The 11,822-nt window shown below is 42.1% G+C and overlaps 1 protein-coding gene across 4 annotated transcripts; it reads left to right on the top strand.

Annotated features, from left to right (window-relative positions):
* Positions 1–1,817: 1,817 nt before the first annotated feature.
* On the top strand, positions 1,818–11,316 carry LOC311292760 (MICAL-like protein 1). Of its 4 annotated transcripts, XM_084412570.1 has the most exons (9): positions 1,818–1,990; positions 3,244–3,362; positions 4,067–4,183; positions 4,815–4,941; positions 5,095–5,173; positions 7,136–7,209; positions 10,462–10,572; positions 10,654–10,700; positions 10,780–11,316. In XM_084412570.1, exons 3-7 carry the CDS (start codon positions 4,133–4,135, stop codon positions 10,569–10,571), a joined length of 441 nt encoding a protein of 146 aa, XP_084268696.1. In that variant the 5' UTR covers positions 1,818–1,990; positions 3,244–3,362; positions 4,067–4,132; the 3' UTR covers position 10,572; positions 10,654–10,700; positions 10,780–11,316. The 4 variants fall into 4 exon arrangements, 3 of the variants coding, with proteins under 3 accessions (XP_084268696.1, XP_084268698.1, XP_084268697.1); XR_014627789.1 differs by lacking the exon at positions 7,136–7,209 and having other exon boundaries at positions 10,780–11,308; XM_084412572.1 differs by lacking the exons at positions 7,136–7,209; positions 10,780–11,316 and having other exon boundaries at positions 5,095–5,165; positions 10,654–10,664.
* Positions 11,317–11,822: the final 506 nt, after the last annotated feature.

The following is an 11,822-nucleotide window of genomic DNA, read 5'->3' as shown; positions in this document are numbered from 1 at the left end:
ATCGATGTACTCCCAGTTACGAGTTGAAAAAACACGGGTTACAGGTTGCCTGGAACACGGCATTCCTCTTCTCCGTGCCCATGGGAGCGCAACAAGACCATGCGCCCTTTTTTTGTGTATTCCTGTAGGCGGAGGTTAGTCCAAAAACTGTTCTAATGACGTCATTGAAGAAGGAAGTAGAGGCATGTAGTCCAAACAGGCCCTTCGCTGTATGCGACTTCTGTTAAATAAAATATCTCGCTTGGCATTGAACTTTGAGCTTTATATTTTACAGATATTATTTATGCTCTAACAGCAACATTACACACTAACTAAAGTTTGAAACATGGGATCACGGAGAACGGGACCTTTAAATACAGGTGATTTATTTTAAAAATAAATGTTTTTTTTAAAAAGTGACCTTTTTGGTCCTTCCACCCCTGCCCCAGAGGAGGTCTGTGCACGCCACTGGTCTGAAGAGCGCGTCCCCGCGTCAATGATGCTTTACCTGGAGAGACTGAAGTAAAGAAGTGTGTTTCCCGGTCATGTGTTCAGTGAGAGCTCTCCAGGACTGGTGTCGAGATGTTTGTGAAGGTTATTCTGATGTTCAGATCACAGATATGAGCTCCTCATTCACAGATGGACTGGCTTTCTGTGCGATCATCCATAAACACAGACCCGAGATACTGTAAGAAGTTAATATGATCTACTGTAAGAAGCATGAGTTTAATATGATCTACTGTAAGAATAACGAGTTTAATATGATCCATTATAAGAATCACAAGTTTAAGATGATCCACTGTAAGAATCACGAGTTTAATATGATCTGATCCACTGTAAGAATCACGAGTTTAATATAATCTGATCTACTGTAAGAATCAAAACCGAGTAATGAGTTTAATATCATGAGTTTAATATCATTAAACTGTAAGAATCACTGTAAGAATCAACACCAATTCATTGTGTCATTACTTTTTAATTTGATAATTCATGATCATCTGTAGGCAATAAATTAGCCAGTTAATGAAGATGGGACAAAAGTAGTTCAAGATATTATTAAATGAACAATACATGCTTTAAATTATAAGTGTAATGGTATTCTACAGTAGTTGTTCAGTGCCATGGTATAATCTCAAAATGATAATATAAGGGCTTTCATGAATATGTGAACAGTATGTTTACCATATGGTAACTTGGAAAAAAAAGATATGACACCCCCCCCCCCCCCCAAAAAAAACCCTCCCAGTTTGAAAACTCTTGCTCTAGATTATTTAAATGCACATATCAGCTGTTTTCTGTTGTTTAGAAACATCTTGTGTGTTTCTTCTCATATCCACATGTGTTCTGTGTGTATCTGATGGGTCTTCAGCCTCTGTTTGTTTCTCTCTGCAGAGATTTACACTCTCTGTCCAAACACAACGTCTGCGAGAACATGCGTCTGGTGAGTTTCTGTAGAGATCAGCTGGACTTTAGTTTCTGTAGCTGAAGATGTTGAAGATTCACATGTGAGATGATCGAGGAATCTGTTGAGAGAAAGACTCGGAAGAGATTTATTTATCCAAATTGACAATAAACCACCTCAGATCTCAGGATTTTGCTCCATAGAAGCTCACTGTACTTACTGTACCTGTGATTATTACACCTGTGATGAATGTTCTGGTTGAGTTTATCCCTCTCATATCCTTTATTTCTCTTCATCTTCAGGCATTTGAGGTTGCGGAGCGTGAGCTGGGAATTCCTGCTCTGCTAAATCCGGATGAGCTGATGTGTGTGGAAGAGCCAGATCTTCTGTCCATCAACACTTACGTCTCACAGCTCTACTGTGTCTTTAATGGAAAACCTCTCGGTACGGATCATGAGAAACTGTAAACTAATGAAGATCTCACATGTTCATCATGATTGAGTAGAGCTGAAATTGACTGATAATCTCTGGATCTGATCAGATAGTCAGAAGATTCCTGTGAAGGCTGAACTTAGCAGAACCAGAAGACAAGAACAGACTCGCACTCAGGTATCTGTCTGTCTGTCCCTCTGTCTGTCTGTCTGTCTCTCTGTCTGTCCATGTCTGTCTGTCCATTTGTATGTCTGTCTGTCCCTCTGTCTGTCTGTCTGTCTGTCTGTCTCTGTCTGTCTGTCTGTCTGTCTGTCTCTGTCTGTCCATATGTCTGTCTGTCCCTCTGTATGTCTGTCTGTCCCTCTGTCTGTCTCTGTCTGTCTGTCTCTCTGTCTGTCTGTCCCTCTGTCTGTCTCTGTCTCTCTGTCCCTCTGTCTGTCTCTGTCTGTCTGTCTCTCTGTCTGTCTGTCTCTGTCTGTCTGTCCCTCTGTCTGTCGGTCTGTCCCTCTGTCTGTCTGTCTCTGTCTCTCTGTCTCTCTGTCTCTGTCTGTCTGTCTGTCTGTCTCTCTGTCTGTCCCTCTGTCTGTCTGTATGTCTGTCTGTCCATCTGTCCCTCTGTCTGTCTGTCCCTCTGTCTGTCCCTCTGTCTGTCTGTCTGTATGTCTGTCTGTCCCTCTGTCTGTCTGTCTGTATGTCTGTCTGTCCCTCTGTCTGTCTCTGTCTGTCTGTCTCTCTGTCTGTCCCTCTGTCTGTCTCTGTCTCTCTGTCCCTCTGTCTGTCTCTGTCTGTCTCTCTGTCTGTCTGTCTCTGTCTGTCTGTCCCTCTGTCGGTCTGTCTCTCTGTCTCTGTCTGTCTGTCTGTCTGTCTGTCTGTCTGTCTGTCTGTCTCTCTGTCTGTCCCTCTGTCTGTCTGTCTGTCTGTCTGTCTGTCTGTCCATCTGTCCCTCTGTCTGTCTGTCCCTCTGTCTGTCTGTCTCTCTGTCTGTCCCTCTGTCTGTCTGTCTGTATGTCTGTCTCTCTGTCTGTCCCTCTGTCTGTCTGTCTGTATGTCTGTCTGTCTCTGTCCGTTTGTCTCTGTCCGTCTGTCCGTCTTTCTGTCAGTCTCCCTCTCTCTGTCTGTCTGTCTGTCTCTCTGTCTGTCTGTCTCTCTCTCTCTCTGTCTGTATGTCTGTCTGTCCCTCTGTCTGTCTCTGTCTGTCTGTCTCTCTGTCTGTCCCTCTGTCTGTCTCTGTCTCTCTGTCCCTCTGTCTGTCTCTGTCTGTCTCTCTGTCTGTCTGTCTCTGTCTGTCTGTCCCTCTGTCGGTCTGTCTCTCTGTCTCTGTCTGTCTGTCTGTCTGTCTGTCTGTCTGTCTGTCTGTCTCTCTGTCTGTCTTCACCTGTCTCTGTCTGTCCGACTGTCTGTTATTCATCTCTCTGTTCTCATTCTCTCAGTTCTCATCAGATGTGATCAGATCTTCAGATAAAAGTGTATGTAGTGTCTGTCACACACGTGTTCATCTCATTCAGAGGGTTTTGGTGAAGGGACGTCTGTATCACCGCTCCTGCTTCAGGTAAAACACACACACACACACACACACACACACACACACACACACACACACACACACACACACACACACACACACACACACACACACACACACAGAAGACAGTGAGACAGGTTTACTGCAGACTGAGACTTGCAGGTTTACTACAAGAGCCCAACTAAAGCAAACACTGATCACCACAATGATGACACTTCAAATTAAACAAATATCAACATCTAAACCTCTGTAAATTCTCACTGAGATCATCTGACAGCAATAGTCAAAGTAATTATGTCTAAATGAGACCATAAATGATGCTGAAAATATGTCCACAATGGCCACATCTGAACTAGTTTTAACTTTGTACGAAGGTTCGATGAATGTCTAGATATCGGACGTGCAGAACACGTCAAAAAAAGACGTCATAAAAACTTTCACTCTGGCTCCTCAGTGGACGTCTTTTCAACGTCCGACTTTTGTGACAAAGACATTGAAAAGACGTGTTTTGGACATCATTTTGCTTAGTGGGTGATGCAGCATTAACTTCCCTTTCAGAGTCATGTTATTTCTGTAATGAATTGTGTGTGAGCTGAATCATGTGATCAGACGTCTGACGCTCAGACTGAAGAGTCACAGATTGTGGTTGTGGGTTGTTGTTTTTCTCTTTGCAATCTCTTGAGATGTGTGTGTGTTAACATTAGATTGTCTCTGTTTTTCTCTTTATCAAGCAAAACCCTTTAAGTTTCGAAACTTCAGTTGCACACAAACCACAAACCTTATCTTCAGTTCCCAGCATGCATCAGGCTGCGGCTTCTGCCCACGGTTTCCCGCTCATCAAGAGGAAGGTGAGACAGAAACTGTGTTTGTTTTGCTGTTGGAGTGAATGATGCTTCATACTGACGATTAGAGACCTTCACTTCAAACTACAAACTCACAGTACAAGACAGAGAAAGAAGAAAAAGACTTTAGTTCAGCAGTTCTTTTGTGGTTTCAGTTAGCAAACTGATCAGTTTCTCTATATAACCATATTTAAAATCATTCATTTTAGATTTGTTACAAACCTGTAGTGAACTTGAGTGTTTTAATTCAGTTTAATGCACTTTTTTTTTTTGATGTAAAACTATGTGAAATACAGTATGTCCAAACCTTAAATGATTTTGACATTAACACACATTAATAATGTACAAATCTAACACAGGATCACAAACACAATATTCCCATCTGCTCCATTATCAAGTCAAGTCACCTTTATTTATGATTGTTTCAAAACAGCTTTACAGTGATAACAGGAAAATAATTCAGCGATGCAAACAGTTCAATTCGGCTGTACAGCAGCTCTTAATGAAAATAGTGTCATTGATCAGCTGATATTTTTTATTATTTTCAATACTTTAGGATTGAGTCTTCTTCTCTGTCTCACCATCAGATGTTTGAGTCTCTGTTCTCTGACTGAAGGATGATTGATTGTGTGTTCAGGTGAGCACAGACACACTCGTGTCAGAGAAGGAGGTGTGTGAGGAGCAGAAGGAGCTGGAGGAGCGTCTGCTGAAGCTGGAGAAGAGAGGAGTGCAGCTGGAGAGAGAGATGAGGAGACGAACGGATGGTGAGAAACATGCTATAATCTCCTCACACAACAACACACGCTAATGGTAATGCTAACAGACAAACATACAGCAACAGCTAATAGAGGATGTGTCACTGCTAGTCTTCAATAATCATCAGATCAGCAGGACTGAAGCTTGTATGTTTGTTTCAGAGAAACTTCTAGTCGACTGGTTCATTCTGATTCATAAGAAGAACATGTTAGTGCGCAGAGATGCCGAACTGGTGTATATGTGAGTACACACACACACACACACACACAGGTACATTTTACATGCTTTTTTTTTAAATGAGGTCTTTCCATAGACATAATGGTTTTATATTGAAGTAACTATTTTCTCTAACCCCCCCCCCAAAAAAAATCTAAACCTTGTTTATGTATTTTTTTTCCAATAAAACATTGTTTAGCCTTTTGAATTAAAAGGATGTTATTTGCATGTTTAGCATTTGAATTAACATGTTCTAAAATTTGCATGTAGGAAAAGTAGGATTTTTAGTGAGGCCAAATTTTACAGATTGATGCATGTCAAAACAATAACAAATGCAGGTGTACAGTGGGTACGGAAAGTATTCAGACCCACTTGAATTTTTCACTCTTTGTTAAATTGCAGCCATTTGCTAAAATCATTTTTCCTCATTATTGTACACACTGCACCCCATATTGACAGAAAAACACAGAATTCTTGACATTTTTGCACATTTATTAAAAAAGAAAAACTGAAATATCACATGGTCCTAAGTATTCAGACCCTTTGCTCAGTATTTAGAAGCACCCTTTTGATCTAATACAGCCATGAGTCTTTTTGGGAAAGATGCAACAAGTTTTTCACGCCTGGATTTGGGTATCCTCTGCCATTCCTCCTTGCAGATCCTCTCCAGTTCTGTCAGGTTGGATGGTAAACGTTGGTGGACAGACATTTTCAGGTCTCTCCAGAGATGCTCAATTGGGTTTAAGTCAGGGCTCTGGCTGGGCCATTCAAGAACAGTCACGGAGTTGTTGTGAAGCCACTCTTTCGATATTTTAGCTGTGTGTGTTTAGGGTCATTGTCTTGTTGGAAGGTGAACCTTCGGCCCAGTCTGAGGTCCAGAGCACTCTAGAGAAGGTTTTCGTCCAGGATATCCCTGTACTTGGCCGCATTCATCTTTCCCTCGATTGCAACCAGTCATCCTGTCCCTGCAGCTGAAAAACACCCCCACAGCATGATGCTGCCACCACCATGCTTCACTGTTGAGACTGTATTGGACAGGTGATGAGCAGTGCCTGGTTTTCTCCACACATACCACTTAGAATTAAGGCCAAAAAGTTCTATTTTGGTCTCATCAGACCAGAGAATCTTATTTATCACCATCTTGGAGTCCTTCAGGTGTGCTTTCATGTGTCTTGCACTGAGGAGAGGCTTCCGTCGGGCCACTCTGCCATAAAGCCCCGAATGGTGGATGGCTGCAGTGATGGTTGACTTACTACAACTTTCTCCCATCTCCCGACTGCATCTCTGGAGCTCAGCCACAGTGATCTTTGGGTTCTTCTTTACCTCTCTCACCAAGGCTCTTCTCCCCCGATAGCTCAGTTTGGCCGGACGGCCAGCTCTAGGAAGGGTTCTGGTCATCCCAAACATCTTCCATTTAAGGATTATGGAGGCCACTGTGCTCTTAGGAACCTTAAGTGCAGCAGAATTTTTTTGAAACCTTGGCCAGATCTGTGCCTTGCCACAATTCTGTCTCTGAGCTCTTCAGGCAGTTCCTTTGACCGCATGATTCTCATTTGCTCTGACATGCACTGTGAGCTGTAAGGTCTTATATAGACAGGTGTGTGGCTTTCCTAATCAAGTCCAATCAGTATAATCAAACACAGCTGGACTCAAATGAAGGTGTAGAACCATCTCAAGGATGATCAGAAGAAATGGACAGCGCCTGAGTTAAATATATGAGTGTCACAGCAAAGGGTCTGAATACTTAGGACCATGTGATATTTCAGTTTGTCTTTTTTAATAAATGTGCAAAAATGTCAACAATTCTGTGTTTTTCTGTCAATGTGGGGTGCTGTGTGTACAATAATGAGGAAAAAAATGAACTTAAATGATTTTAGCAAATGGCTGCAATATAACAAAGAGTGAAAAATTTAAGGGGGTCTGAATACATTCCGTACCCACTGTGTGTGTGTGTGTGTGTGTGTGTGTGTGTGTGTGTGTGTTCAGGTTGAGACAGCATCGTCTGGAGCAGCACCAGACTGATGTAGAGTTTGAGCTCAGGTGCCTCTTCAACAAACCAGGTGACAAACTGAATCAATCATGTTTCTTAATGTGAATGTTTGTTTTGATGATGGTTAATATGGACTGGCATGGATTCTTCTAATCTCTGATATCAAATATTCAAATGAACAGATGTAGATGATGATACTATCATATAAATGTCTCGAAAAAGACAATCAACACTGAGATTTTCTTGTTTTCCAGTGCAAATATCTGAATATTCTTAATTCAAGACACCGTAATGTAATGTCTGTCTGTTCTCTGTGCTTTTGTTGTGTAGTCTTTTAGTTTGTAGTCTTCTTCAATTCTTCTTCTTCTTCTTCTTCGGTAGATTTTATTGGCAGCTTGCAAACATAGTGCGTCTTCTTCAATTCCTGTTTCCCCTTCTTAGGGTGTATTCACACCTGCCTCGTTTGGTTCGATTGAATCGAACTCTAGTTCGTTTCCCCCCTTGGTGCGGACCTTTTGGGCAGGTGTGAATACAGCAATCAAACTCGGGTGCGGACCAAACAATCGAACCGAGACCCAGCTGAAGAGGTGGTCTCGGTACGGTTCCAAACGAACTCTGGTACGGTTCGTTTACGGTGTGAACATGAACCGACCCAACTGCAGAAAACTGTGTCTTTTTATTTGACTGCTCTTATGAGGATACTTAACAAAACGGACATTTTGGCATAATGGTGTCTAAAGCGAGCGAGCAAGAGCGCGCGCACGGCAGAGAGAGGGAGCGAGAGACCTTGCGTGTGTGTGTCGTGCCTCAGGAAGCGCATGTAAAGACCCAAGTCAGTGCGGGCGGGCTTTTATCTATACCATATAGTTTCTTCATATTGCGTTTGTAGAGAATAACACCAAATCAGTAAAATAACAAATATTACATTACGAAATATCTCCATGCTGAGCCTGTTTGTGCACTTCCTGCTTTTCCCTGCTTGAGAATTCCTGTCCAATGAATGGACGACCTTAGCGCACGTGTGGTTTGGTTTACACATTTTGGTTCACTTGCAAAAAGAACAGTGTGAAAGCGAACCGTACCAAACAAAAAAAAATCAACATTCTATTTGGTCCGGACCAAAGCAAGTGAACTATCGGACTTTCCTGGTGTGAATACACCCTTAGTCTCTTAGGGTGCTTTCACATCTGTAGTTCGGTACATTTGGTCCGGACCAAGGGAGAAAAATTATACTTTGTAGCATTTTTCAGGCGTTTTGGTTTCTTTTCACACCACACTTATCGCTCTGGTCCGGATCAGTTTATGAAACGAACCAAAATGCAGTCATGTGACAACATCCACATCACTCGTTGGCCAGATGGGTCTTGAACGTATTTTCATAACTGCACTTCGATTGTCAGAATTAACGTGCGGGAAAATTCCAACAGAACTCCCGGAATTAAGCAAAGAGGAGGAACATCCGGCAGACAACACACCACTTTTTACTATGGAGAGACGACTGCGTGGGCTGATTGTATCCCTAGTCATAGTTTATTATATAGTTTGTCCAAAGCGAGGATGCGGCTTAAAAAATTTTTTTATTCAATGCACGCGGCGAGTCACTTTAGGAGGAGGCGACGCGTGCATAACACGCCACCGTTTACTATGGAGAGACGACTGCGTGGGCTGATTGTATCCTTGGTCATAGGTTATTATAGTTTACACCACTTTAGACAAACAATAATATTTGAGAATGAAGCGAGGATGCGGCTGTTAATAATTTCTATCAGGCTCCGCACCTCCTCACAACTCCAAGTTTGTCCGCGAGTGCAAACTGTCAACAAACATTTCTCCTCATCCCATAATCACAGCGCTGCTGACTACGGCAACTGGTTTAGTCCAAAAATGCGCATTTCTTTGGCAGTTGGTTCTGTTCGAGGTCGGATCACGTTCTCACCACAAACGAACCGCTCCAGAGTTCGTTTCAAAGCGTACCGAGACCACCTCTTCGAGCAGGTCTCGGTACGCTTGTTTGGTCCGCTTTTGGTGCGCACCCGAGTGCGATTGCCGCATTCACACCAGCCCAAACGAACCGCACCAACGGGGAAAACGAACTCTAGTGCGATTCAACCGAACTAAATGAGGCAGGTGTGAAAGCACCCTTAATTGTTTCCATGTGTGTCTTGTTAGTCTATTTGTCCCTGTGTATTTAAGCCCTTGTGGTTCCAGTGTTCATTGTCAGATCTTGTCCTTCTATAGATTTCATGTTGGTGTGCTCATTTTAGTTTCTTTTGTTTCTCTTTTTCCTTGTTTTATTATTAAACAAATCTTCACTTGCATCCAGCTCTCCCTCACCAAATTGTTATAGAAGACCATATCCACAAATATGTATCCAGCAGTTCAGCTTTTTGTCTTGAAGACAAGGTGATTTGACTGATGTCGAATACAGTTTTAAGTTTTGTAAAACTAGCTGTTTCTCTGGACTAGCATAACTTGATGTTGAATAACTTGTACTGGATTGACACCAAGTCCCAAGTCCACTGGTTCCATGTCTAGTGGTTCCAAGTCCAGTAGTCCCAAATTCAGTAGTCCCATGCTTGGTTGTCCCAAGTCCACTGGTCCAAAGTATATGGGTCCCAAGTCCACTGGTCCCAAGTCCAGTGGTTCCAAGTACAGTAGTCCCAAATCCAGTGGTCCCATGCTTGGTTGTCCCAAGTCCACTGGTCCCAAGTCCACTGGTCTCAAGTCCACTGGCTCCAAGTCCACTGGCTCCAAGTCAACTGGTTCCAAGTCCACTGCTCCCAAGTCTACTGCTCCCAAGTCCACTGGTCCCTGTGCTCTCTAGGCTGGCAGTCTCACCTTATTTTGATCAATTTATCATTTAACAATATTGAAATAAAGTTCAGAGTTCAGGGAAGAAGGAGGCAGGAACCTACAAACGATGAACTGTAATGCAAATAATGCCCTAGTCCCTCATGGATGACTGCCACATATAAATATAATAAAGCACAACGTAAATATTCCAGGCCTGGTTCTCTCTCGTCTTACACTGTCATCCCTCCTCCTTTCATCCTTCCGGTGTGTCAAACAGGTGTCGTTCATTAACATTCGCTTCACTGGCCACGCTCCACTCCCACGGCTCTCTGCCCTGCTTCACTCCACAAAGACTTCTTAACTAAAATAAAAGTATAATATTTAATATATATATATATCTTGATTTATGAAAGTTTAGATAATTCTACTGGAACATAAAAGTCAGAAAAACACTTTTTTCAGTGTATGAAATTAAGTATAAAGTGTCTGTAGTTTATAGCTTCTGATGAATGTGCGTGTGATTGTCCAGAACCAGACTGGAGCTCTGATGACAGCGGGAACATCAGCTCATGTCACACCTGCTGTCAATCATCCAGCAGAGGAATGACATCATCAGCAGCCTGGATCTGGACAGACTGAGGTCAGAGGTCACCTGACCCCAGCAGTGTGAGGTCACATGATGATTATGTGTTCTTGATGGATGTGTTGTGTTCTTCATCAGGGAAGAGGAGGAGGACATGATGATGTCTGCTGTGATCCAGAGGACAGGTGAGAAACGGCCCTCATCACTTCATCACATTCAGTGTTTTCAATTTAGTGTTTTAAGACTGTCTCTCTCTCTCTCTAGACCTCCTGGCACAGACGGACAAACAGCTGGACAAATTCAACAGGAAGTTTAAAGGCCTTCAGATGTTCAAGACGTCCAGCTGTAAAACTAAAAACAGCAGCAGAAAGAAAAGCAGCTGAAGGAGAGAAAGAGACTGTAGATCGGGGGTCTCAAACTCAGATCCTTGAGGGCCACTGTCCTCCAATCCTAATCAAGCACACCTGAAACAGTTCCTGGTAGTTAAAGCTAAACTCTGCAGGATGGTTGTCCTCCAGGAGCTGGTCCTTCACACGTGTGCTGTAGATGTGTATTAAGCAGACAGTCTACTAATACTCTAGTGACAGTTGACATGTAGCTGCAAAGTTACTTATAGTTAGTAGAATGCCCAAAGTGGACTATCGAAATACAGTGTCATCAAAAACTTTTCTAACTTTATAAAGATCCATCTATATATTTTATACAGTAAAGAATATGCAGTGTTATTTCACATTTGATTATTTTATTCAAATTTCTGTACCTGACAACTACTGTTAAAACTCTGAAAACACTGTTGATTTCATTTGTCACCTTTCTTTGTTCTATTGTATTTATTTGTTCTATTTGTAATTTTATTATTTGTTCTTATTTTATTACTGACTGCTTACTTGTCTTTAGTAATCTATCTATAAATTACAGAAACGTCTGTCTGTCTGTATGTCCGTCTGTCTGTCTGTCTGTCTGTCTGTGTGTGTGTGTGTGTGTGTGTTAACCACATATCTCTCGAACCGTTGGTCCGATGGATTTCAAATTCGACAGGTGTCTTGCCACGGGCACGAGTAAGTGCAGTGCCAAGTTTGACGTTGTTTGGATGAGAAATGCAAAAGATATCGTTAAATATATCATTTTTAAAAGGTTGTGGTTTAAAAATAAACATTCTGACATAAACACTCTGTCAGCTACAATGTTTACTTCTGAATATTATAGTTTGGTTCCAGAACGTGATAAATCCATTTTGATTAATTTGAGTAAAAATGTGTTTTCTTTACCAAGAAAGTGGCAAGATGAAAACCACTATTTTCTGTTTC

Source organism: Rutilus rutilus (assembly GCF_951802725.1).
Source record: "Rutilus rutilus genome assembly, chromosome: 1".
NCBI classification, from domain to species: Eukaryota; Metazoa; Chordata; class Actinopteri; order Cypriniformes; family Leuciscidae; genus Rutilus; species Rutilus rutilus.
The sequence above is the reverse complement of the archived record's forward strand: the minus strand, read 5'-3'. Positions and strand labels throughout refer to the sequence as shown.